The 21,797-nt window shown below is 42.1% G+C and overlaps 2 protein-coding genes across 2 annotated transcripts in view; both read right to left on the reverse strand.

Moving 5' to 3' along the window:
• The window catches only part of LOC123045922 (uncharacterized), a 7,593-nt gene extending 4,690 nt beyond the window's left edge, over positions 1 to 2,903 (reverse strand). Inside the window, exons 1-3 of the mRNA XM_044469169.1 lie at positions 2,623 to 2,903; positions 2,428 to 2,521; positions 1,291 to 1,384 (exon numbers count right to left, since the gene is read on the reverse strand). Coding sequence (XP_044325104.1) covers positions 1,291 to 1,384; positions 2,428 to 2,521; positions 2,623 to 2,888 — 454 coding nt within the window. The 5' untranslated portion in view covers positions 2,889 to 2,903. The remainder of the gene's footprint in view (positions 1 to 1,290; positions 1,385 to 2,427; positions 2,522 to 2,622) is intronic.
• A 1,146-nt stretch (positions 2,904 to 4,049) lies between these two features.
• On the reverse strand, positions 4,050 to 10,147 carry LOC123045923 (eukaryotic translation initiation factor-like). Its single transcript, XM_044469170.1, has 9 exons — positions 9,843 to 10,147; positions 9,193 to 9,264; positions 8,114 to 8,209; positions 7,707 to 7,931; positions 7,004 to 7,101; positions 6,785 to 6,872; positions 6,348 to 6,698; positions 6,025 to 6,267; positions 4,050 to 5,492 (listed from the first exon to the last, which is right to left on the reverse strand). The coding sequence occupies exons 1-9, from the start codon at positions 9,996 to 9,998 to the stop codon at positions 4,452 to 4,454; spliced, it is 2,370 nt and encodes a 789-aa protein (XP_044325105.1). The 5' UTR covers positions 9,999 to 10,147; the 3' UTR covers positions 4,050 to 4,451.
• Between the last annotated feature and the right edge of the window lie 11,650 nt (positions 10,148 to 21,797).

The raw sequence follows: 21,797 nt of genomic DNA on the forward strand, positions 1-21,797 counted from the left end.
GATTATCTGGGTAGTTCTTTCTCTCCAATTTTGGGCGCTCTGGAAAATGAGAAACAAGATGATCTTTCATCCTTCTGAATACTTGTTTGCTTCGATAATTCACCTGCAGAAGTGGATGCCTCTGTGGAAGGGGAGGACACAGGAGGGGATCAAGAAGACAGTGTTGTGTATTCAGGCGCAGATTACCAGGCTGAAGCAGGAACCAACACCTCACCAGGACCCAAGCGGCGCATGATAGATGTGATCTAAAGTGGTTTTTGTTTCCTGACGTGTTGGTTCTTGGGTTTTCAGGCCCTGTTCTAGTGCTTCTGCTAATGTGTTTGTCTCTGCAAGCTGGTAACCCCAGCCCTTTACCTTTTCTGTTGATTGTAAGATTTTGAACATTTGGTCTTCTATAGACCGGGCATCATAATTGAGATGTCTTTTGTCTAAAAAACTGCCATCCAGGTCACTGCATGCACGAATAGCCGAATAGGTACACAACCCCACAATGGCCTGCGTCTATCATGGGCCAGGGCAATAACTACAGTACACGTTCTCTTTCCTCCCACGCATGATTTATTTTCCTTGTATACCAACAACGGTCAAAGCAGCGCTTGTCTTCTTCCTCACAGCGGCGTGGCGACCTATGAGCATCTGAACAGGGACACGACGGATGAGGCTTTGGATCATGTGTGCGCTCCTGGCAATGGGCACAGTGTATGACGTTTTGCTGCTCACAAGACACTGGTGAAAAATGCAGGTGCACAATTTGTACATATATCTATAAGGACCAGCAAAATCCTGTGATTTGTTGTTATGTGACTCCCAAATCCCAAACCATGTGATAATTTACATACATCAGTGGTCATTTCAACTGTTATTGAACATTTTGAACACTAAGATCTTGTCTCACTAAACATTTAAGCACACTAATGATCTGTCTCGTCTAAACATTAGACAGATATCACTTCAGTTTTCTGAAACATCTGGCACAGTGCACAATGTAAAAAGCCAACCACGAAGGTTACTGGTACCAAAAAATTAAGACAGTAAACAACATTATAAATTGAATTCCTGAACGTTCAGTCCAAGTTCTACTAAATGATGATGGCTGATGACTATTTCTATAGAGTTGAAGGAAGGAATAGATGAACTAATGAGACATATGCAAAACAGTAGCATATCTTCAGAATCCCATGATAACCTCATAGTCAACAACACATGCACAATCAGACAGCAAAGTAAAATTTATTCGTATAACTGGATTAATAATTATTCAAGCGCTGAGCATGAGAGGAAAACACTGACCGTCCAGTGCTTGGTTGAGTGAACTGAAGTCCATAAAAGTTCTGGACGCTTTGTTTGGAGATGGTTGCACGAGAACAATGGTGTGCCTTCCAGCCTGTGATAGTGTCACAAATAAGATCTTTTATTTTCTATAAAGGGACATTTTATTGACTCAAACGCCACATCAGGGCAATAAAAGCAGAAAGAGTTCACAGCTGGCCTCTGCATAGCTAAGTGCACAGAGCCCATAAATAAGATCTGCGGTGCTAAACTTTGCATAAAAAAGTGCTGGTAAGCAAGTCAGTTTTGAAACGGCATAAGCACAATTATTGTCCAGGCACCCAGAACAGCTGGGAACCGATGTATGCCAACAAGGGTTTACAGACCGAACATCATGGCAGGTACCACTTTATTATTTATCTTCCACCAGTTCTCAGATAGAAGTTATTTCCAGATTATCATTGTCGCACTACTTTGAAAGAAAGAGTGATCCCTAAAGAGCACTGTTAATTGCTTCCAAGTAACATATAAGCACCTTTGGGCCTTGCGACCAGAAAAGCCACTCAGAGCCTTCCTAATTGAATTGAACAAAAGTTGCCTGGCGCCACGGCGAGCACATTCAGATGGTCAGATTCAACAACCAGTTCATAGGACACCATAACACTAGATAACCATCCAACCAGGTATATCATACACTCCAAACGGAGATGAGATGAACTGAAGTTCCTACGAAAGCATGCAAGCCGTGGTTGACATGTCACATGCAAATCCAAGCTACTCAGAGCACATGTACAGACAGGGGTCTACAGACTGAACACCAATGACCATTAATTAGGCCAATACCACATCACCGGTTAGCCTCCACATGTTGTCCAAAGGCAGTTTTACTTCCAGGATCTCAATCAATTTCACATCTCAATTTGCAGCGACCTTGGAAAGAAAGAGTAAGCACCGCTGATCGCTTCTAAAAAGGACATCAACTTTGCCCAATGGCAAAACCACCACGAGTCATTCTAGCCGGGGAAATTAATTAACCCCGCCAAAGGCAGGAGGAAATGGGGAACAAAATTCCCCACAGCAGCCAGCGAGCCGCGACGCGACGCAAAGCATCAACGGAGGAAGCGGGAATAATGTAGCTGTAGGGTTAGATCGCCGTACCATACTCTCGGTGCGGAAGCGGAAGCGGAAGCAGAAGCACGGGTCCCCCGCGCCGGGCCGACGAACCCTAGAGAGACCAGCAGCCGCGCCTTTCCTGTGAGAAACGAGAGAAAACGAACTGGGTGGGTGGAGCCGAGGAGAAATACTGCTCGCCGGCAGGGGGGGAAGTGAAGACCAGAAAGAAAAAAATGTTACCGGAGCGGGGGGTGAAGGCGGAGGCAGAGGCGGTGGATGGTGTGGTGTGGGCGAGCCTGCGAGGAGGAAGGATTGCCAAGAAAAAGTTGCAGGGAAGAGAAGCCCGACCCAGAGAGTGAGAGATCCTTCCTAGCAAAAATGGAATCCTTTCGGAACACTAGACTAGGGGAAGCCCGATCGAAATAAGTCCTTCCAAAATACTGTATCCCAGAAATTGTTACTACCCCAGAAGGAGGAGATCCATTTTTACCAGGTACTACCTCCATATCAAAATGTAAGACGTTTTTTAGGCAAATTTAATCAAAAAAACATCTTAGGCTATGTTCGGTTACTCCCAGCCCCGCCGAGATCGGGCGCAAACCCCCCCGATCCACGTGGGTTTCGCCCCGGCCGGAGTCGGTTCCCGGTCTGGCTTATGAAAACCTTCGGTTAGACCCGGTCTGGACCAAATCCCTCGCAAACCCCGTGGAAATCGCCGGGATATGACCCACGCGTCCCACCCCGTGGAAGCAACCCTCTCCTGAAACGTTACGCGAGCCCCGACCCTCTCTCCCTCTCTCGATTTGACAACGACGGCTCTACCGGAGTAGATGGCGGCGGCGCACTTCCTCCTTCCCCCTTCCTCTCCCCTTTTCAACCGTCGGCTGGACATCCAATCGAAGCTGCATGAGCTCGGCGGCGACCCAGACCAGCCATGGAGCCAGGCCCAAACCCTAGCCGGACTTCATCCAATCTCCCCGCTGCCTCACGCTGGAGAAGAGGAGGCATTTGGCGACGAGACCTTCAGGTTGGTTCTCTGTTTCTCCCTGTGTGCGCCTTCTCCTCTGTCCACTCTTCGTTCTCTCTGTATTAACAGCAAGGCATCGTGGTGGTGGCGGCCTAGAGGATTAACCGGATGCATAATAAGTGATATGGAATTCACAATGACATGTATTTAGTCCCCGAGGGGATTTGGTGTAGGGTGAGGGATCACCCAATCCTCCAGAGGATTAAATTCACTAGAGGATTAAATACTCTACAACCGAACAAGGCCTTATATATTTTGGTATGGAAGTAGTACTACTTTTGTACCAGATTTTTACATTTGCGTTATTTTGGCCAGAAGCGATTCAAAACTTATGTGTAACAGCAACAAAAAAAACATTTCGTGTGCACTTGGCAAGCAAACAGGTTTCGTCTGGTTGATGTTTTTGGCTACTGGAAATGGAATACAAACAGAGAAACATGAAGCAAACTAACCTTGCAATTTCTCCAAAGGGCATTCAAGAATCTAACGATCTATTCACACACACATCGAACCTTGAAATAGATTCAAAACCCTCATCGAAGGGCATTCAAAAAGCTATTCGAAGAGCATCTAATGATCAAAGCAACACACACAAAAAAAAAATCAAACGATCAGAACCAAGAACTGAGGCTGACAGTAATAAGCCAAAAATAATCTTAGATTCAGTTTTCGACTCCTACAATGCTGACACGATATATTGTAACCGACAGAATACTCCAAAACCACAGTACATTGTTACAAATTGTGTAAGAACTGAAAAGAAATAATAACATTGGAGGAGACACAAAAACATCCCATTTTGAAAACAAAAAAGCCTTGTTCATTCCCAGGCTCCAGCGGGAGTTAGGTCGCCGTCGCCAAGAGACCAAAATCCATGGCTTCTTCCTTTCCTCGAAACAATAATCAACACTCATGTGACCTCGCAAAAATATACAGCTCACATCCCAGTTCCTCTGCGGTGAAACACCTAAGCTATAGAGAATACACCATATGCTGTTTTTCACTAGACACAGCACCTGAGAAGTTGAGCTGCCAAGAGCTGTTATATCGAGAGGCTGTTGCACGCGTCGACTACGGCAGCATGTGAGCTCAATATGGCCTGACCTGCTGGGTCTGCTTCTAGGGTTTTCGTCACGGCGGTGAATATTGCTTTGCGGAAGAAGGTATCCTCCATTGCCTTTAGAATCCCCTCTACGGCTTCAAATCTCAGGCCACACGACAGAATCAGACGAGCAACCACTTCACCAAATTGCGTTGGAGCTTTAGGAAGGTCAATACCAATATCTTCCAACAGCGACCCATATAGCAAGCAACCATTTTCCAGATCTTCAGTCTTGAAAGTTTTCTTGGTGTACAGATGCTCCAGAAGCTTAACAAGAGGGTCAACAAAACTGGCACCTTTATCCAGAGCAAGATTGATAGCTTCTTTAACAATCTCAGGGTGGTAATCAGGCCTCTGCAGCTCCTCGATACATTGTTGTGCTTCATCCAAAATACGAATACCAAAATACTCCTCAAGAAGAGATGCTGTCTTCTTCTGAAGCCCTGCAGGGATCACCTTGGCAGAACTGGCTGCTTTGTCAGGAATAGGTACAGAAGCTGGAGTTGCACTTGATGGTTTTGGTGATGCTGTAGTTTGAGCTGGTAAAGGAGTGGGGCTAGCCGCAAGGCTGGAAGGGCGGGATGGTGGACCACCGGTGCCCAAGAGTGCACTCTTGCCAATCAGTGCTCCAGTGCCTTGAGGAAGAAGCCTGGGGTTGATGGGTGATGGCTTGTTAATAGATGAAACCTTATTAATCAACGGACCCTGGTTGTTGCGAAGCGGGTCACCTCTTGGCATTGATCTAGAACGCTGAACTTCCCAGTTATCATTATCTAACCCAGGCATCCCAGGCATTTTTCTAGATCCAGGCATCCCAGGCATCATACCTCCAGTTCCTGGCCGGTTCACTGAAAAACCTCCAGGCGAAAGAGGCCCACCTGGTGCATTACGGCCATTCCTCATGTTCGCTGTGGCCCCTGGACGTAATCCAAGGTTCTTTTCAGCCTCTGTGTGGATCTCGCTGATTGTCTTCGCCTTAATCTGAAAGTTACAAGCACAAAAAGTTTACAATGGATGGATTCACAAATCCAGCTGGACTCAGTTGCTATAAGAACAGTCATAGAAGTGGGAAAAACTGTTTGAAGGCTAAGTGTCATTCTAGTTTTGAGAACAGATTCAGTATAATCAAGTAATGTGGTGGTTTTAACTGACTGACTATAAGCATGTGCATGTTGAGTGTACAAAGCAAAGTGCACATCTGACTGATTTCCAAGAAATTTGCAATTCAATATGCTAATCATTTTTGGTTTGCCAGTTCTTCTAGTACGTTAACCTTTAGGATCTTAGAACTTCCAGTTTTCCTATGAAGTTGATATGCCTCTTCTGGCAATATGCAACAAACTACTAAAATGAGATGAGCCAGTACCCAGCAACAGTCGTTAACTGGTTATACATAAAAAGGTAATATAGTTCAACATAATAGCAGCAAAGCAGTAACATCGATCCATTAAATCACTATGAAAGCAACTGCATGTAGAGTAAACAGTCCATGCACTTGGTTGATTTTATTTACCTCAGCACGTCGAGGCACCCAGTTGTTAGAACGGAGATCAATCAAATCCCGGACCATGAACTTGGAACGTGGGGTCAACTGAGGGTTCGCTACTAGCTCCCTAATCTGGACGAAGTAGGTATCATTGATTCGGCGAGACTTTGGGTTCTCATCAAGCTGTTTACCAATCGTATTGAAGAACTGACAAATTGCTTCGACGTGTTCCTCATCAGGGCAAGCCTTTTTATCAGACCCCAGTAGCTCCTACATATAGTGCATACAACAAACGGATTAGGCACGTTTTCATGGAATAATAATTGTACCGTCGATTTCCCAAAGTGTACCTTGACAATGTGATGAACGATCTTCTCAGGAACCATCTTTTGCTTGAGTAGCTCACCAATCAGACGAATATTTCCAAGTGTTCTAAGTTTGAAGATCCTTTCTTTGTCTCTTTTCTCCATCTCTTGGTCAGGGCCAGTCAAACTTGCAATCTCAACCCTCAGGCTGTCAGCACCTTCAAAAGCTTCCTGACAATTGTTCAACAGCACACGTTTGAATGTAATCTCTTTACCGCCTGGTTCTTCAGAAGGGAATGTCGGGAGGTTGTCATTGAGTTCAGAACAAAGTTGAGCATACATCGGACAGAACGTCGGTTCAAAAACAGCCTTCTCAAATATGAGAGAGATAACATCCTGAATGAAAAGCAGAAGATAGATGAATCACCAGGAACAGTCATGAGGACATGGGATTATAATACACAGCTAGAAACAAATCAAACCTTCAAAATATCAGCAGTAGTAATTCCAGAATCTAGCAGTTGGCCCTTGAGTAGATCAAATTTCTCTGGCGTCAGTTTGTTTAGTATACTGCACAAGCAAGAGCAGATAAACAGCATGCAGACGACAAATACAAACTAGGTAATATATGCTTAGTAAACAAGGAATGAAAATTGCCACTTCAACAGGAACAAACAAGAAGAAGAAAAACATAATATTACCCTTTCACTGTTTTCAGGACTCTGTCTTTCTCCGAGAGATTGCCTCTTCGGGCTGACCAAGGTACATCAGCCTTGATAAGAGCAGGAGGGGGGCCAACCTGACATTTGGAGAACAAAATAAGGAGGGATATACATACGGCCAAACACTACCTCGGTAGGGAAAAATAAGCACTGAAAAATAGAACAAAGCATAACAACACATGAAATCAATCACCACCGAATATATTACTCCCTCCATCCCAAAATAAGTGTCTCAACTTTGTACTAAGGTTGAGACACTTATTTTGGGACGGAGGGAGTACTTGTTTACTTCTATTCAAACACACAACTTCTGCATGTAGTTTCCTACTGAATACTAGGTTGCTAGAAAGGTATGTTCATAGTTGCATAGAATGATATTTAATTAAGCAAATTATATAATAGCACAACAGAACCATGATCAGACTACACTGTTGAGTTGTATCAATAATCCCAACATTGACTGTATGACAGATCAGTAGAACCAAGCAACTGTACTGAGATGTGATGAATGGAGTCGCGTCACATCAGAATCGATTAATCGATGCAAATCAGCATTCAATCCAAAAAGGAAGCAACCAGCAAACAAAACAGATGATTGGTAACACGAGCTTATTCAAAATTTACTACAAAAAGGTCAAAGGGAGCAAAGGAGTAAACGACTGATGCCTCATCTTGAAGGTACCTGAGCTTTCTGGGAGCTCGATTGATCTTGCCTGTTAAACTGCTCTTGCTGCCTGCCACTTGCATTGTACTGTTCTTTAACCTCACGAATGTTGTCCCAAGACTTCTCTTCCTGAACTGCTGGTGCTGGAGGTTTCTCTGTGCGTGCACGCCAGTCACGGTTATCTGTCTCAGTAAACCGGTTTTGAGCTTGTACTTGTGGCTGTGCCTGTGTCTGCAATTGCACCTGCATAACAAAAAGGACAACAATAAGGGTTCCATCTTCCACATGTGCAAATTAGCATAGAACTGTAATAAATTTAGTGATATGGTAGCATGAAGGTCATTTAATAAGAATGCAAAACATTGTAGTACAGATTGTAAAAATAGGTAAACTACATACAATGCACATGGAAATGAAGAACTCACATTTGAATCATTGCGAACCCAGCTCTGATCGTCACCATGAAGCTCTGCTTCAATTTCTTGCTGAAGCCTCAAGATTTGCTCGGTTACATCAGTAATCTGCAAGGATATTATATCAGTGCATGCAAATAATGCGTCTGCATTGCCAGGAAGAACTTATTAGATATTTCATTCAACATATGTCCCATGGGGTGGTTAGGTTGTGCAGATAGAACTATAACACATAGTTACTTAAGTTCGCTGGACCAAAGATGAAAGCACAATTATGTCCACAAAGAAAGATAGCCCATCCCTGTCTAGAACTATTTTTACCACATCATAGCTGGCATGTTGCTTATCAGTTTCCACCCTTATAAAGGAGAACCATCCTAATAGGTTAGAAACTTGGCTTCCAACTCAGCCTTTTTTCCCGCAGGCTCAAAATAAAACATGACTAATCAAACTGCTACTGCTCAGGGATAAGTCAAGCACGCTACAGAGTATTCTGCCTCCTCAAATTGACAACAACAGGTGCACTTCCACCTCTGTTTCATGGGAGTGCCTCTAGTATTTACTTCCATCCTTGAGCCATACTCCCCCAGTTCATGATGTTACTTACAAAATAGCACTGCCTTTCTAGATAACTTTCGCAATGACAGCCTATTTCCACTAATATACCAGCACACACATTCAAACATACAAAACGGAGTCTTCTACTGACAATCTACACAATTCAATATACCAGCACACACATTCAAACATACAAAACGGAGTCTTCTACTGACAATCTACACAATTCATTATTGGTTAAGTTTGGCTGTACACTCAGGCAATGGCATACATCAGTGAACTAAGTGGGTGGGCAGGTGGGTGGGGGTACTTCACAGCCTATGCACTATTCATGGCTTGGCCGAAAGTATCCAGGATTAATCAAACTTGATAGTTCTTCCCTGATAAATCTCAAACCTGTCGAACCACACACTGCTGGCATCTTTCAGCAAAACCAGATAACAAGGTATACTAACCATAGCATATTGAAGGAAGATATTTACAACAAAAATTCTATGAAGAAACTGACTTCGTGTGAAGTGCCAGGGATGTACCTTGCGCAGGTCAAGAAGTTGATCTCTTGAATAACGAACACGCTCACGTGTCTCAGAATGCAAGTCACCAATCTGCACCAAAGTAGCATCCATGTCAGCATAGCAGAAATAGGTCTATAAGTTAAATCAGAACATAGCCAAAATCTGCCAATGTATAACAGCTTATTTGGTCTGGCTAGGCATGTAAGTATTGTCTAACATGTTATATGTGCAAGTAGTGATAAACCCAGGAATCTGCTTGAGGTCACTGGTTATGCCAACAGCCCACCTCATCCTACACAGAAGCTCAGCCATGACAGCTGAAACCCTGTCGAGAGCACAGCCCTCACCCCAGAAGTGAATACTGTGAAATCTAAATTGTAGCCTACAGAAGCAGCCAGCGTAAATCCGCACGCACCTAAACACATCCTTCTTGCGCATTATCGCGGCCTAAAACCTCGTTAAGCAGCGTACTGACTAATAAATCCCCGCGTATCGATTAATTAGACAGCGTCCTCGACCAATAAACGCTCCATCCAGACCAGCGCAGGGCCTAGAGCCAAGATCCGATATTTCCCCGCTGGATCTCCCCCTCCCGCCCATCCGCAAACCAATCGAACCCGCATCGAACAGTAACACCTCCCCCCAGATCGGGCGGCGGGAGCTCTCACCCTGGAGACGCCGGAGGCGCCGCCGCCGTGCGGGCGGAGGAAGTCGCCGGAGCCGGAGGCGGCGACCGCGAAGGCGGGGGCGAAGAGGCGGCCGCCGCGGGGCCCGCCGCCGCCGCCGCCGGGGCGCAGGCTGATCACTGGCTGGTCTGTCGTCATGGCTGAGGGTCCCGAATCCGACCAAGGCACCGCGACAGCTCGATCGACAGGGAATCGGCGGGCGGCCGAGGAGGAAATCGCGGAGGAATCCGAGCTTTTTTCTTCTTCTTTGGGGGTGGGGAGGGTTGGGTTCCGTCTGCGACCTCTCTCCTAGTGGAGGCGCGGTGACGGGAGGAGGTGGGGTTTTATCCCGGGAGCATTAGGGCTGTGGGGGCAAACCCTCGTTGTTTCTGCTGCCACCGCGGGGCAGTTTCGTACTTTCACAAGTGGAGGTGCGTGGAGTCGGGGGCTCCGGGCCCGCACGTCGGTACGCCCTGCGGCGTGACGGTGGTGGCTAGTTACGGTTTTGGGCAGGGGAGACTGGAGGATTTACGGCTGCGGTACCCGGGTCCTGCTGGAGTGCGATGCTATCTTTCTTTTTTTGCATGGTAAGTGCGATGCTATCTCGCCAGTCGCAGGCTGTAATGGACACCCAGGGCATGTGACTTTGGACGGGTATTTCATGTATTTTCCAAATATGTACTAGAACATACTTCTAATATTTAATACACGTAGGAGTATGTGTATAATATTGTCATTACAAAATTGGATGCAACGCATTACAAAATCGGATGCAACGATCAATGGTGTATATATCTCATTATGTACGATGACATGTCAGGTTAATAGACCATGTTATTAGATCATACACGAATCAGGTATAAAGAAAATGAACATATGTGTCTCGTTAGCATGTGTACATATGTCTATATTTATGTTTTTGTTTTACACCAACAAGATCCACTTTGGTTTTGTTCCTTATTCACCAATAGTTTGTTGCGAGCCATGCAAATTTCGTTGAATAAATAGAGAAGTACTCCCTCTGTAAACTAATATAAGAGCGTTTAGAACACTACTTTAGTAATCTAAACGCTCTTATATTAGATTACGGAGGGAGTAGCTACTTTTGCAACTCAGTTTTTGCCTTGAGATTCACTTTGATTTCTAAACATTGCGGCAATTTTTCGCGGTTTCTAATCATTCTAGCATCCGAGGAACCGCACAGCTTGCAACTAGTTGATTAGGTCCATTTTGCGGTATAATTGGCAGATTTGTGGTATACATATGCTAAGTAGTTGTTGTTTCCATTATTGAAAACTTCAACAAAACTACTTTTTCTTTTGTATCATTTATTTTATTTTATTTATCTATCAATTCCTATCGTACCGTGCAATTTACATTTGTAACTAGCTGGACAAGAAGCTTGATAACTTTCTTGAAACGTTGGGGGAAGAGTGTGTTATTCTTGTGTGCATTGTGCAGGTACCTCGTGACTTTGTTTGCTATGAGAACTCTTTCTTGATCGATAAACCTTGGTTCTCAAATCAAGGGAAATATTTATTGCTAGGTTATTTCACCCTTATACTTGGGGTCACCCAACCACTCTTGTGAGAAAGCAAGCAGCAGCCGCCATGCCTGTCATGCGAGTTAAGGCTTGGTTAAACAAGCGGTAATCCCAGAATCCAAGGCCACCTCTCGCCCTTGGCTGAAAAAGTCAGTCCCATGCTTTCCGGTGTGCTTTCCGTGAACCCCACCAACAACTCCTAGGCACCCTTGCCAGGTCCTCGCACACCAAGCACAATAACTTGAAGACTCCCATAACATAGGTTAGAATGGCTTGCGCTATTGCCTTTATCAATACTTTCTTTCCACTTTTGCGCTAGATGACCATCTCCCCACACACATATGTGCTTCATCAGTCTTCCTTGTAAAATTTAAAATTTTCCCTAGTGCATGCCGCCAGCCGGAGTGGGAAACCCAAGTATTTATCCTCAAATTTTCCTCGTTACAGGCCAAGTTCATATCTGACTTGGTCTTGGGGTGGGCACGAGGCATGCCTGGCCAAAGAGAATTGACCACCTGGTAGGATTTATTAACTGCCCAATGGAACCTTCATAATTTCTTTATCTGTCTTTGCTTGTTATTGATCTGTGTGGAAGAAGAAAAGTGCATCATCCACAAAAAGGTGTGAGATACACGGCGCACTACGACAAACTTTCATAGGTTCAATAGCATGTGATTTCACACCATGCTTAAGTAGCAGAGAAAGACTATCGGCAACAAAGAGAAACAAAAAGGGAGACAAGGGATCACCTTGCCGGAGGTCACACTACGGTGTGAATAGATCCAAGAGGGTCTTGTTGAATTTGACTGGATATCTCACTGTGATGACACACATCATAATCCAGTGCATCCACCGGTGAGTGAAACCCAAATTTTCTATCACTTGCTTCAAGAATCCTCAATCGACTCGATCAAATTCTTTGGACAGGTCTAGCTTATAGGCACAATAGCTATCTTCTTATTTCTTCTCGTGATGCATGGCATGTATTCACTCAAAGGCCACTAAAGAATTATCTGTAATCAAGCGGCCTGGACCAAAAGCAATCTAAAGGTGATATAATCTCGTCTAAGATTGTTCGAAGCCGGTTAACGAGACACTTTGCCACAATCTTATAGATGACATTACATAAACTTATGGTCGTCACTTTTGGGATTAGAACAATGATCGCCTCATTTACTTCCTCATGCATTATCCCGGTTTGGACAAAAATTCTTACTACCCTCACAGTTTTCTCCTTAAAAAATGCTCTAATTCCACTAAAAGAAACGTGTCGGTATCCATCATTAGTACCAGGTGCCTTTAGGGGGCTATTTGCACAATGCATCCCCTATTTCTTTCTCTGAAAAATGCACACGATTTCATGTTTATATCATCAGTAATAAACGGTTCAAACAAATACCACAGTGTTGGATCAATGCCATTGTCACCAATAAAAATTCCCTGGGAGTAGATCTTCACAAGTTGACCCATCGCTACATGTTTCCTCTATTCCAACCCATCCGCATCCAACAAATATTTGATTCTATTTTTCCTTGCCTACCAAATAGCTTTACTAGCGAAAAATTTGTGTTACGGTCTCCTTCCTTAAGCCAATCAATTCATTCGTGTGGTCTGTAATGCGCTTCACTTCATCCTCGGCCTGCATTCATATTCAGTAATTCCTCAAGGCGGCTTCTAGACTTCTCAAGTTCCCTACTCACGTTGCCAAATCTCTTACATTCCCATGTGTGCAGGTCACATAATAAGTTGTGTAGTCCTGCTCTTATACCCCTAATCTAAAATGTTCTCATGTCTTTTCTCATTCCATGGCAATCCGTTTAGGGAGACTAGCATCCAGCTCCCATAGGATTTCACAACATCTTATTTTCGGTTTGAATATCTTCTCCCCATCTACTTCACGTGTCAACACAAAGGGGAGATTGTCAGAACATGGCGAGGCTTTATGTATCAACTTTGCTATTGTGAAAATGTCCCTCCGTTTGTTATCTGCAATAGCCCGGTCTAACTGGACTTGGACATTTCGACAACCGCGTTGTTTATTATCAAATGTAAACGGACACCCCTGAAATCCCAAATCCACCAACTAACAAGTTTCAAGAACATCATGAAAAGTCATCATTTGATTTTCATTTATTGGAGTGACTGATAGATGTTCAAAAGACCAAAGAGCTTCATTACAATCTCCCATAACACACCAAGGCAAATTTGATTCTGCTTTCAAGTTCTGCAACTTTGACCACATTAGATGCATATTCTCTCTATGCGGTTCGCCATACACACAAGTCAGATGCCACATGGGAACAGAAGGGGACACACGCACAAGTGCATTAATCTTTCATTCAAATCTTGGACATTGACGTTCAAGTGGTCACACCAAAACAGAGTAAGACATCCACTAAGACCAACACTGTCAACACCAGCAAAACTTGTAAGTCATAGTCGACCTAAAGACGATGAACCTTTGATAGTCCATTATGTATCACTATTTCCTACTATAATTTATCTTATTTCAATGATATATTTTACATTGTGATGCAATTCTAATGTCTTTTATCTCTTAAAATGCAAGGTATACACAGAGAGGGGATTGTTGGACATTTGGAATTTCGGACCAAAATTCGATAGAAGAAAAGGCAAATTATCGGAGATCCTAAAGCAGCGGGGATTTTACCGAATTATTTATAAAAACTATGAAGCCACATGCCAAAAGATGGGCCACAGGGCCAGGGCGCCGCGCGGGCACCCCACGCTGGTGTGCCTTAGGCCATGTGCATGGACGCGTGGGCCCCTAGTGGCTCGCCTCCTGATGCCCTTTCTTCATAAATTTCCATTTGCCCTAGAAAAAATAGATCCTCTGGAATTTTTGTTGTCATCTGCGAGGCTGAACCTAGGCGGAGCACTTTTGCTCTCCGCAGAGTGATTCTGCCAAGAAAACTTCCTTTCAGGAGGGGAAAATCAAAGCCATCGTCATCTCCAACACTTTGTTCATCGTCGAGATCATCATCTTCACCAAAACCATCTCATCCCCAAACCCTACTTCATCCCTTTTGTTCAATCTCTGTATCAAACCTCATATTCGTAACTAGGAGTGCTTGTATGTGTTGATTACACCTTCTAGTTGATGCAAAGGAGATTTATTGGTGAAAGATTGTTGTGTTCAGATTGTTTACAAAATATTTATACCCACTTATCATGATCCATATGATGTCTTGTGAGTAGATCCCGATGGCTATGTATTTATGCAATTTTAGAGCTCATATGTTGCATGCGTTCTTCATATATTATGTCCCATTGAACCAAATATATGTCCATTATGCATGATTACCTGCTTTGCACTTTTCATTGTGAGCATTGCACATTTGTGTATTTATTTGTATTTATTAGTTTTCCTTCTTTTCTTGTGTCTATAGGTGACCAAGCACAATGAAAGGAGCAAGGATGGGTTCATTATGGAGTCAGCCATGGGTCAGACTTAGCCATTTTGAAGGTTGATACGTCCATTTTGCATCATGTTTTCTTGCTGTTATTTATAATGTTTTTATCCCTAATAATGCTTTCTGGAGTAATTCTAATGTCTTTTCTCTCATAATTTGCAACGAACACACCAAGAGGGAGAATTCCGGCAGCTGGAAATTCGTACCTGGAAAAGCTACATCAGGCCACCTATTCTGCTCAACTCCAAATGAGTTGAAACTCCACGAGGATTTTTTGTGGAATATTTAAGAAATACTGGAGCCAATAAACACCATAGGGGGCCACCAGGTGGGCACAACCCACCTGGGTGCGCCAGGCGCCCCTAGCGCGCCCTAGTGGGTTGTGGCCTCCTCGGCCCACCTCCGGTGATCACGGGAAGACTTTCGGGAGAAGCGCCGCCGCCTCGAGGCGGAACTTGGGCAGGACCACTTTCGCCCTCTGGCGGAGCGATACTGCCGGGGGAACTTCCCTCCAGGAGGGGGAAATCATTGTCATCATCATCACCAACAACTCTCCCATCTTGGGGAGGGCAATCTCCATCAACATCTTCACCAGCACCATCTCATCTCAAACCCTAGTTCATCTATTGTATTCAATCTTGTTACCGGAACTATAGATTGTTCCTAGGGGGTGACTAGTAGCGTTGATTGCATCTTGTAGTTGATTACTATATGGTTTATTCGATGGAAGATTATATGTTCAGATCCATTATGCATATTGATACCCCTCTGATCATGAGCATGTTTTTTGTTTGTGAGTAGTCACTTTTGTTCTTGAGGTCACGGGAGAAATCATGTTGCAAGTAATCATGTGAACTTGATATGTGTTCGATATTTTTGATAGTATGTATGTTGTGATTCCCTTAGTGGTGTCATGTGGACGTGAACTACATGACACTTCACCATATTTGGGCCTAAGGGAATGCATTGTGGAGTAGTAAATAGATGGTGGGTTGCGAGAGTGACAGGAACTTAAACCCCAGTTTATGCACTATTCCGTAAGAGACTGATTGGATCCTAAAGTTTAATGCTATGGTTAGAATTTATTCTTAATACTTTTCTCGTAGTTGCGGATGCTTGCAGGAGGGTTAATCATAAGTAGTAGGTTTGTTCAAGTAAGAACAACACCTAAGCACCGGTCCACCCACATATCAAATTATCAAAGTAGCGAACACAAATCGAACCAACATGATGAAAGTGACTAGATGAAATTTCCTAGTACCCTCAAGAACACTATGCTTATCATAAGAGACCGTTTTGGCATGTCCTTTGCCTCAAAAGGATTGGGCTACCTTGTTGCATACTTGTTACTATTATCGTTACTTGCTCGTTACAAATTACCTTGCTATCAAACTACTCGCTACTTACAATTTCAGCACATGCAGACATTACCTTACTGAAAACTACTTGTCATTTCCTTCTGCTCCTCGTTGGGTTCAACACTCTTACTTATCAAAAAGAGCTACAATTGACCCCCTATACTTGTGGGTCATCAATGTTATTTTCTGGCGCCGTTGCCGGGGAGTGAAGCACCTTTGGTAAGTGGAATTCGGTAAGGAAACATTTATATAGTGTGCTGAAATTTATTGTCACTTGTTACTATGGAAAACAATCCTTTGAGGGGTATGTTCAGGGTATCTTCACCTCGTCCAGAACCACAATTAATTGCCCCTCAACCTACTACACCTACTGAAAATATTGAATATGAAATTCCTTCGGGTATGATAGAACAACTGCTAGCTAATCCTTATGCAGGAGATGGAACTGAACATCCTGATATGCACTTGATACATGTGGAACAAATTTGTGGATTGTTTAAGCTTGCAGGTTTACCCAGGGATGAAGTGATGAGCAAGGTTTTCCCTTTATCTTTGAAGGGAAAAGCATTGGCATGACATAGGCTATGCGATGATATTGGATCATGGAATTGGAATTGTTTGAAATTGGGGTTCCACCCAAAAAATTATCCTATGCATCTAGTTCATCGTGATCGGAATTATATATATAATTTCTGGCCTCGTGAAGGAGAAAGTATCGCTCTAGCTTGGGGGAGGCTTAAGTCAATGTTGTATTCCTGCCCAATCATGAGCTCTCGAGAGAAATTGTTATCCAGAATTTTTATGCTCGGCTTTCTTGTAATGATCAAACCATGCTATATAATTCTTGTGTTGGTTCTTTTATGAAGAAGACTATTGAATTCCAGTGGGATCTTTTGGAAAGAATTAAACGCAACTCTGAAGATTGGGAACTCGACGAAGGTAAAGAGTCAGGTATTAAGCTTAAGTATGATTGTGTTAAAACTTTTACGGATACCGATGCTTTTCAAAAGTTTAGCCCTAAATATGGACTTGACTCTGAGATAGTAGCTTCTTTTTGTGAATCATTTGCTACTCGTGTTGAACTCCCTAAAGAGGAATGGCTTAAATATCACCCACCTATTAAATAACCAGTACTAGTTAAATAGGAAACTATTCTGTATAATGTTGATCCAGTTGTTCCTACCGCTTATATTGAGAAACCCCCTTTTCCAATTAGGATAAAGGAACATGCTAAAGTCGCAACTGTGGTTAACAAAAGCTCTGTTAGAACACCTAAACCAGATGAACAAATTAGATTTGAACCTAATATTGCTATGGTTAAAGATCTCTTAGAAGAAGAATGTGGATGGGCATGTTATTTACTTCCATGAAGAAGCTGCTAGAATTGCTAAACCTGATGAAAAAGACAAACATAGACCAGTTGTTGGCGTGCCTGTCATTTCAGTTAAAATAGGAGATCACTGTTATCATGGTTTATGTGACATGGGTGCTAGTGTGAGTGCTATTCCTTACAAGTTATATCAAGAGATTAGAGAAGACATAACACCTACAGAGTTAGAAGACATAGATGTTACTATTAAACTTGCTAATAGAGACACCATATCACCATGCGGGATTATTAGAGATGTTGAAGTCTTGTGTGGGAAAATAAAATACCCTACTAATTTTCTTGTTCTTGGTGCCCCGCAAGATGACTTCTGTCCCATTATTTTTGGTAGACCTTTCTTGAACACAGTTAATGCCAGGATAGATTGTCAGAAACAAACTGTGGGGGTTAGCTTTGGTGATGAGTCTCATGATTTTAATTTTTTCAAGTTTAGTAGAAACCATCATGAGAAAGAATTGCCTAGTAAGGATGAATTAATTGGTCTTGCTTCTATTGTTGTGCCACCTACTGATCCTTTAGAACAATACTTGCTAGACCATGACAATGATTTACATATGCATGAAAGAAATGAAATAGATAATATTTTCTTTGAACAACGTCCTCTACTTAAACACAATTTTCCTGTTGAAACTCTAGGAGGTCCTCCTCCACCTAAAGGTGATCCTGTGTTTGAATTAAAACAATTTCCAGACACTTTTAAATATGCTTATCTAGATGTAAAGAAGATATATCCTGTTATTATTAGTGCTAACCTTTCAGAACATGAAGAAGAAAGACTATTAAAAGTTCTGAGGAAGCACTGAGCTGTTATTGGATATACTCTTGATGATTTAAAGGGCATTAGTCTCACTCCGTGTCAGCACAAAATTAATATGGAACCTGATGCTAAACCAGTTGTTGATCACCAATGTCGGTTAAATCCAAAGATGAAAGAGGTGGTAAGAATGGAAATATTAGAAATTCTGGAAGCAGGTATAATCTATCCTATAGCTGATAGTAGAGGGTAAGTCATGTTCATTGTGTCCCTGAGAAAGGAGGTATTACTGTTGTTCCTAATGATAAGAATGAACTTATTCCACAAAGAATTGTTACAGGCTATAGAATGGTAATTGATTTCAGAAAATTAAATAAGGCTACTAGAAAAGATTGTTACACTTTGCCTTTTATTGATCAAATGCTTGAAAGATTATCTAAGCACACACACGTTTGCTTCCTTGGTGGATACTCTGGCTTTTCTCAAATACCTATTTCTCAACCTGATCAAGAAAAGACTAATTTTACTTGTCCCTTTGGAACTTATGCTTATAGACGTATGCCTTTTGGTTTATGTAATGCACCTGCTACATTTCAAAGATGTATGATGGCTATATTCTCTGACTTTTGTGAAAATATTGTTGAGGTTTTCATGGATGATTTCTCTATTTATGGGAAGTATTTTGATGATTGTTTGAGCAATCTTGAGCGAGTTCTGCAAAGATGTGAACAAACAAATCTTGTCTTGAATTGGGAGAAGTGCCACTTTATGGTTAATGAAGGCATTGTCTTGGGTCATAAAATTTCTGAAAGAGGTATTGAAGTGGACCAAGCTAAGGTTGAGGAATTGAGAAAATGCCATGTCCTAAGGACATCAAAGGTATTCGTAGCTTCCTAGGTCATGCTGGTTTCTATAGGAGGTTTATTAAAGACTTCTCTAAAATTTCAAGGCCTCTCACTAGTATTTTGCAAAAGGATGTTCCTTTTGTTTTTGATAATGATTGTCTTGAAGCCTTTGAAACACTCAATAAAGCCTTGATTACTGCACCTATTGTTCAACCACCTGATTGGAACTTGCCTTTTGAAATTACGTGTGATGCTAGTGATTATGTTGTTGGTGTTGTTCTAGGACAAAGAGTTAATAAGAAATTGAATGTTATTCATTATGCTAGTAAAACTCTAGACAGCGCTCAAAGAAATTATGCTACTACTGAAACAGAATTCTTAGCAGTGGTATTTGCTTGTGATAAATTCAGACCTTATATCGTTGATTCCAAAGTAACTGTTCACACAGACCATGTTGCTATTAAATATCTTATGGAAAAGAAATATGCCAAACCTAGACTTATCTGTTGGGTTCTCTTGTTGGGAGATGAGAACCCCGTAGCTGATAACTTGTCTAGGCTTGAAAATGTGCTTGATGACCCACTACCTATCGATGATAGTTTTCCTGATGAGTAGTTAGCTGCAATAAATGTTGCTAATAGTACTCCTTGGTATGCTCACTATGCTAATTACATTGTTGCTAAATATTTACCACCTAGCTTTACTTACCAACAAAAGAAAAAAAAATCTTCTATGATTTAAGACATTAATTTTGGGATGACCCACATCTTTATAAAGAAGGAGTAGATGGTATTATTAGATGTTGTGTACCTGAGCATGAACACGGACAAATCCTACGGAAATGTCACTCCGAAGATTATGGAGGTCATCATGTTGGAGATAGAACTGCTCATAAGGTATTGCAGTCTGGATTTTATTGGCCTACTCTCTTCAAGGATGCTCGTAAGTATGTCTCATCTTGTGATGAATGCCAAAGAATAGGTAATATCGGTAAGCGTCGGGAAATGCCTATGAACTATTCACTTGTTGTTGAACCTTTTGATTTTTGGGATTTGATTACATGGGACCTTTTCCTTCCTCTAATGGGTATACACATATTTTGGTTGTTGTTGATTATGTTATTAAATGGGTAGAAGCTATTCCAACCAGTAGTGCTGATCACAAAACCTCTATTAAAATGCTTAAGGAAGTTATTTTCCCAAGGTTTGGAGTCCCTATATATTTAATGACTGATGGTGGTTCACACTTTATTCATGGTGCTTTTCATAAAATGCTTGCCAAGTATGATATTAACCATAGAATTGCATCACCCTATCATCCTCAGTCTAGTGGTCAAGTTGAACTTAGCAATAAAGAAATAAAATTAATTTTGCAAAAGACTGTCAATAGGTCCAGGAAAATATGGTCTAAGAAATTAGATGATGCACTTTGGGCTTATAGAACAACATATAAAAATCCTATGGGTATGTCTCCTTATAAAATGGTTTATGGAGAAGCTCTTGAGTTATAACATAAAGCATATTGGGCAGTTAAAGAACTCAATTATGATGTCAAACTTGCTAGTGAAAAGAAGTTATTTGATATAAGCTCATTAGATGAATGAAGAACCCAAGCTTATGAAAATGCAAAGTTATTCAAAGAAAAAGTTAAAAGATGGCATGAAAAAAGAATCCAAAAGTGTGAGTTCAAAGTCGGAGAATATGTTCTTTTGTACAACTCTCATTTTAGATTTTTTGCAGGAAAGCTCCTCTCGAAATGGGAAGGCCCATATGTCATCGAGGAGGTTTACCGGTCCGGAGCCATCAACATAAATAATTTCGAAGGCACTAACCCGAAGGTTGTCAATGGACAACGAATAAAGCACTATATCTCAGGTACACCTGCTAATGTTGAAATTAATATTATCCAAACTCTGACACCGGAAGAATACATCAAAGAGTCCTTCCAGAACACTCTAGAATCGTCAAAATAAGGAGGTACGCAATACGGTAAGTAAATAGACCCCGAAAAATCTGCAAAAATATTTTTGTCAGTTTTGGAATAATTTAGAATTTTGGGAATAAAGAAACTACCAGGAAGCGTCCCCTGGTGGGCACAATACACCAGGGCGCCCACCTGGGACACCTCCCATACTCCGTTTTTCTTCCATATGCTTGTCCTGCAAGATAAAAAAAATATACTTCCCGAACCTGTTAACCACCGAATCACAGAGAAATACTTTGTTCTCTTTTCTTGTTGTTTCTGGTCAGGTTTGTCAAGCCAGGCATCATGTCTTCCTACCCCTCCAACAACATGGAAGAAGATGCTTGGCTGATGAAGATCGAGATGAAGAGAGAGGAGCCCAGATAGGATTTCTTCTTAACCACCATCATCTTCTTCACCACTCAAGGAGAACTAAGTATCGGGTATGGGCACTCCCCTTGGCTTCCGCCAATCTTGGGGGAGGTGCCCCACTATTGTATCTTCCCACTATATTTTTATTTTTACTTATCTTAGTTCGATCTTTTTGCTTTAAATGAAATAAAGTTTAGTTTGATCCTTTCTTCTTTGAGAGTTTGCTTAGTAATCTATCCTTGTAATCGTGTGCAAGTTATATAATAAAGTTAGTTTGAGTTCTTGCTTTCTTTACTTTCATCT

Source organism: Triticum aestivum, chromosome 2B (assembly GCF_018294505.1).
Source record: "Triticum aestivum cultivar Chinese Spring chromosome 2B, IWGSC CS RefSeq v2.1, whole genome shotgun sequence".
NCBI lineage: Eukaryota > Viridiplantae > Streptophyta > Magnoliopsida > Poales > Poaceae > Triticum > Triticum aestivum.

Excerpts from the sequence above, each read along its gene's own strand:
- LOC123045923 (XM_044469170.1), bottom strand. The coding sequence starts at position 9,998 with ATGACGACAGACCAGCCAGTGATCAGCCTGCGCCCCGGCGGCGGCGGC. Across the intron at positions 8,210-9,192 it reads AACTTCTTGACCTGCGCAAG|ATTACTGATGTAACCGAGCA; the intron begins GTACATCCCTGG and ends ATATCCTTGCAG. Across the intron at positions 7,932-8,113 it reads GGGTTCGCAATGATTCAAAT|GTGCAATTGCAGACACAGGC; the intron begins GTGAGTTCTTCA and ends TTTGTTATGCAG.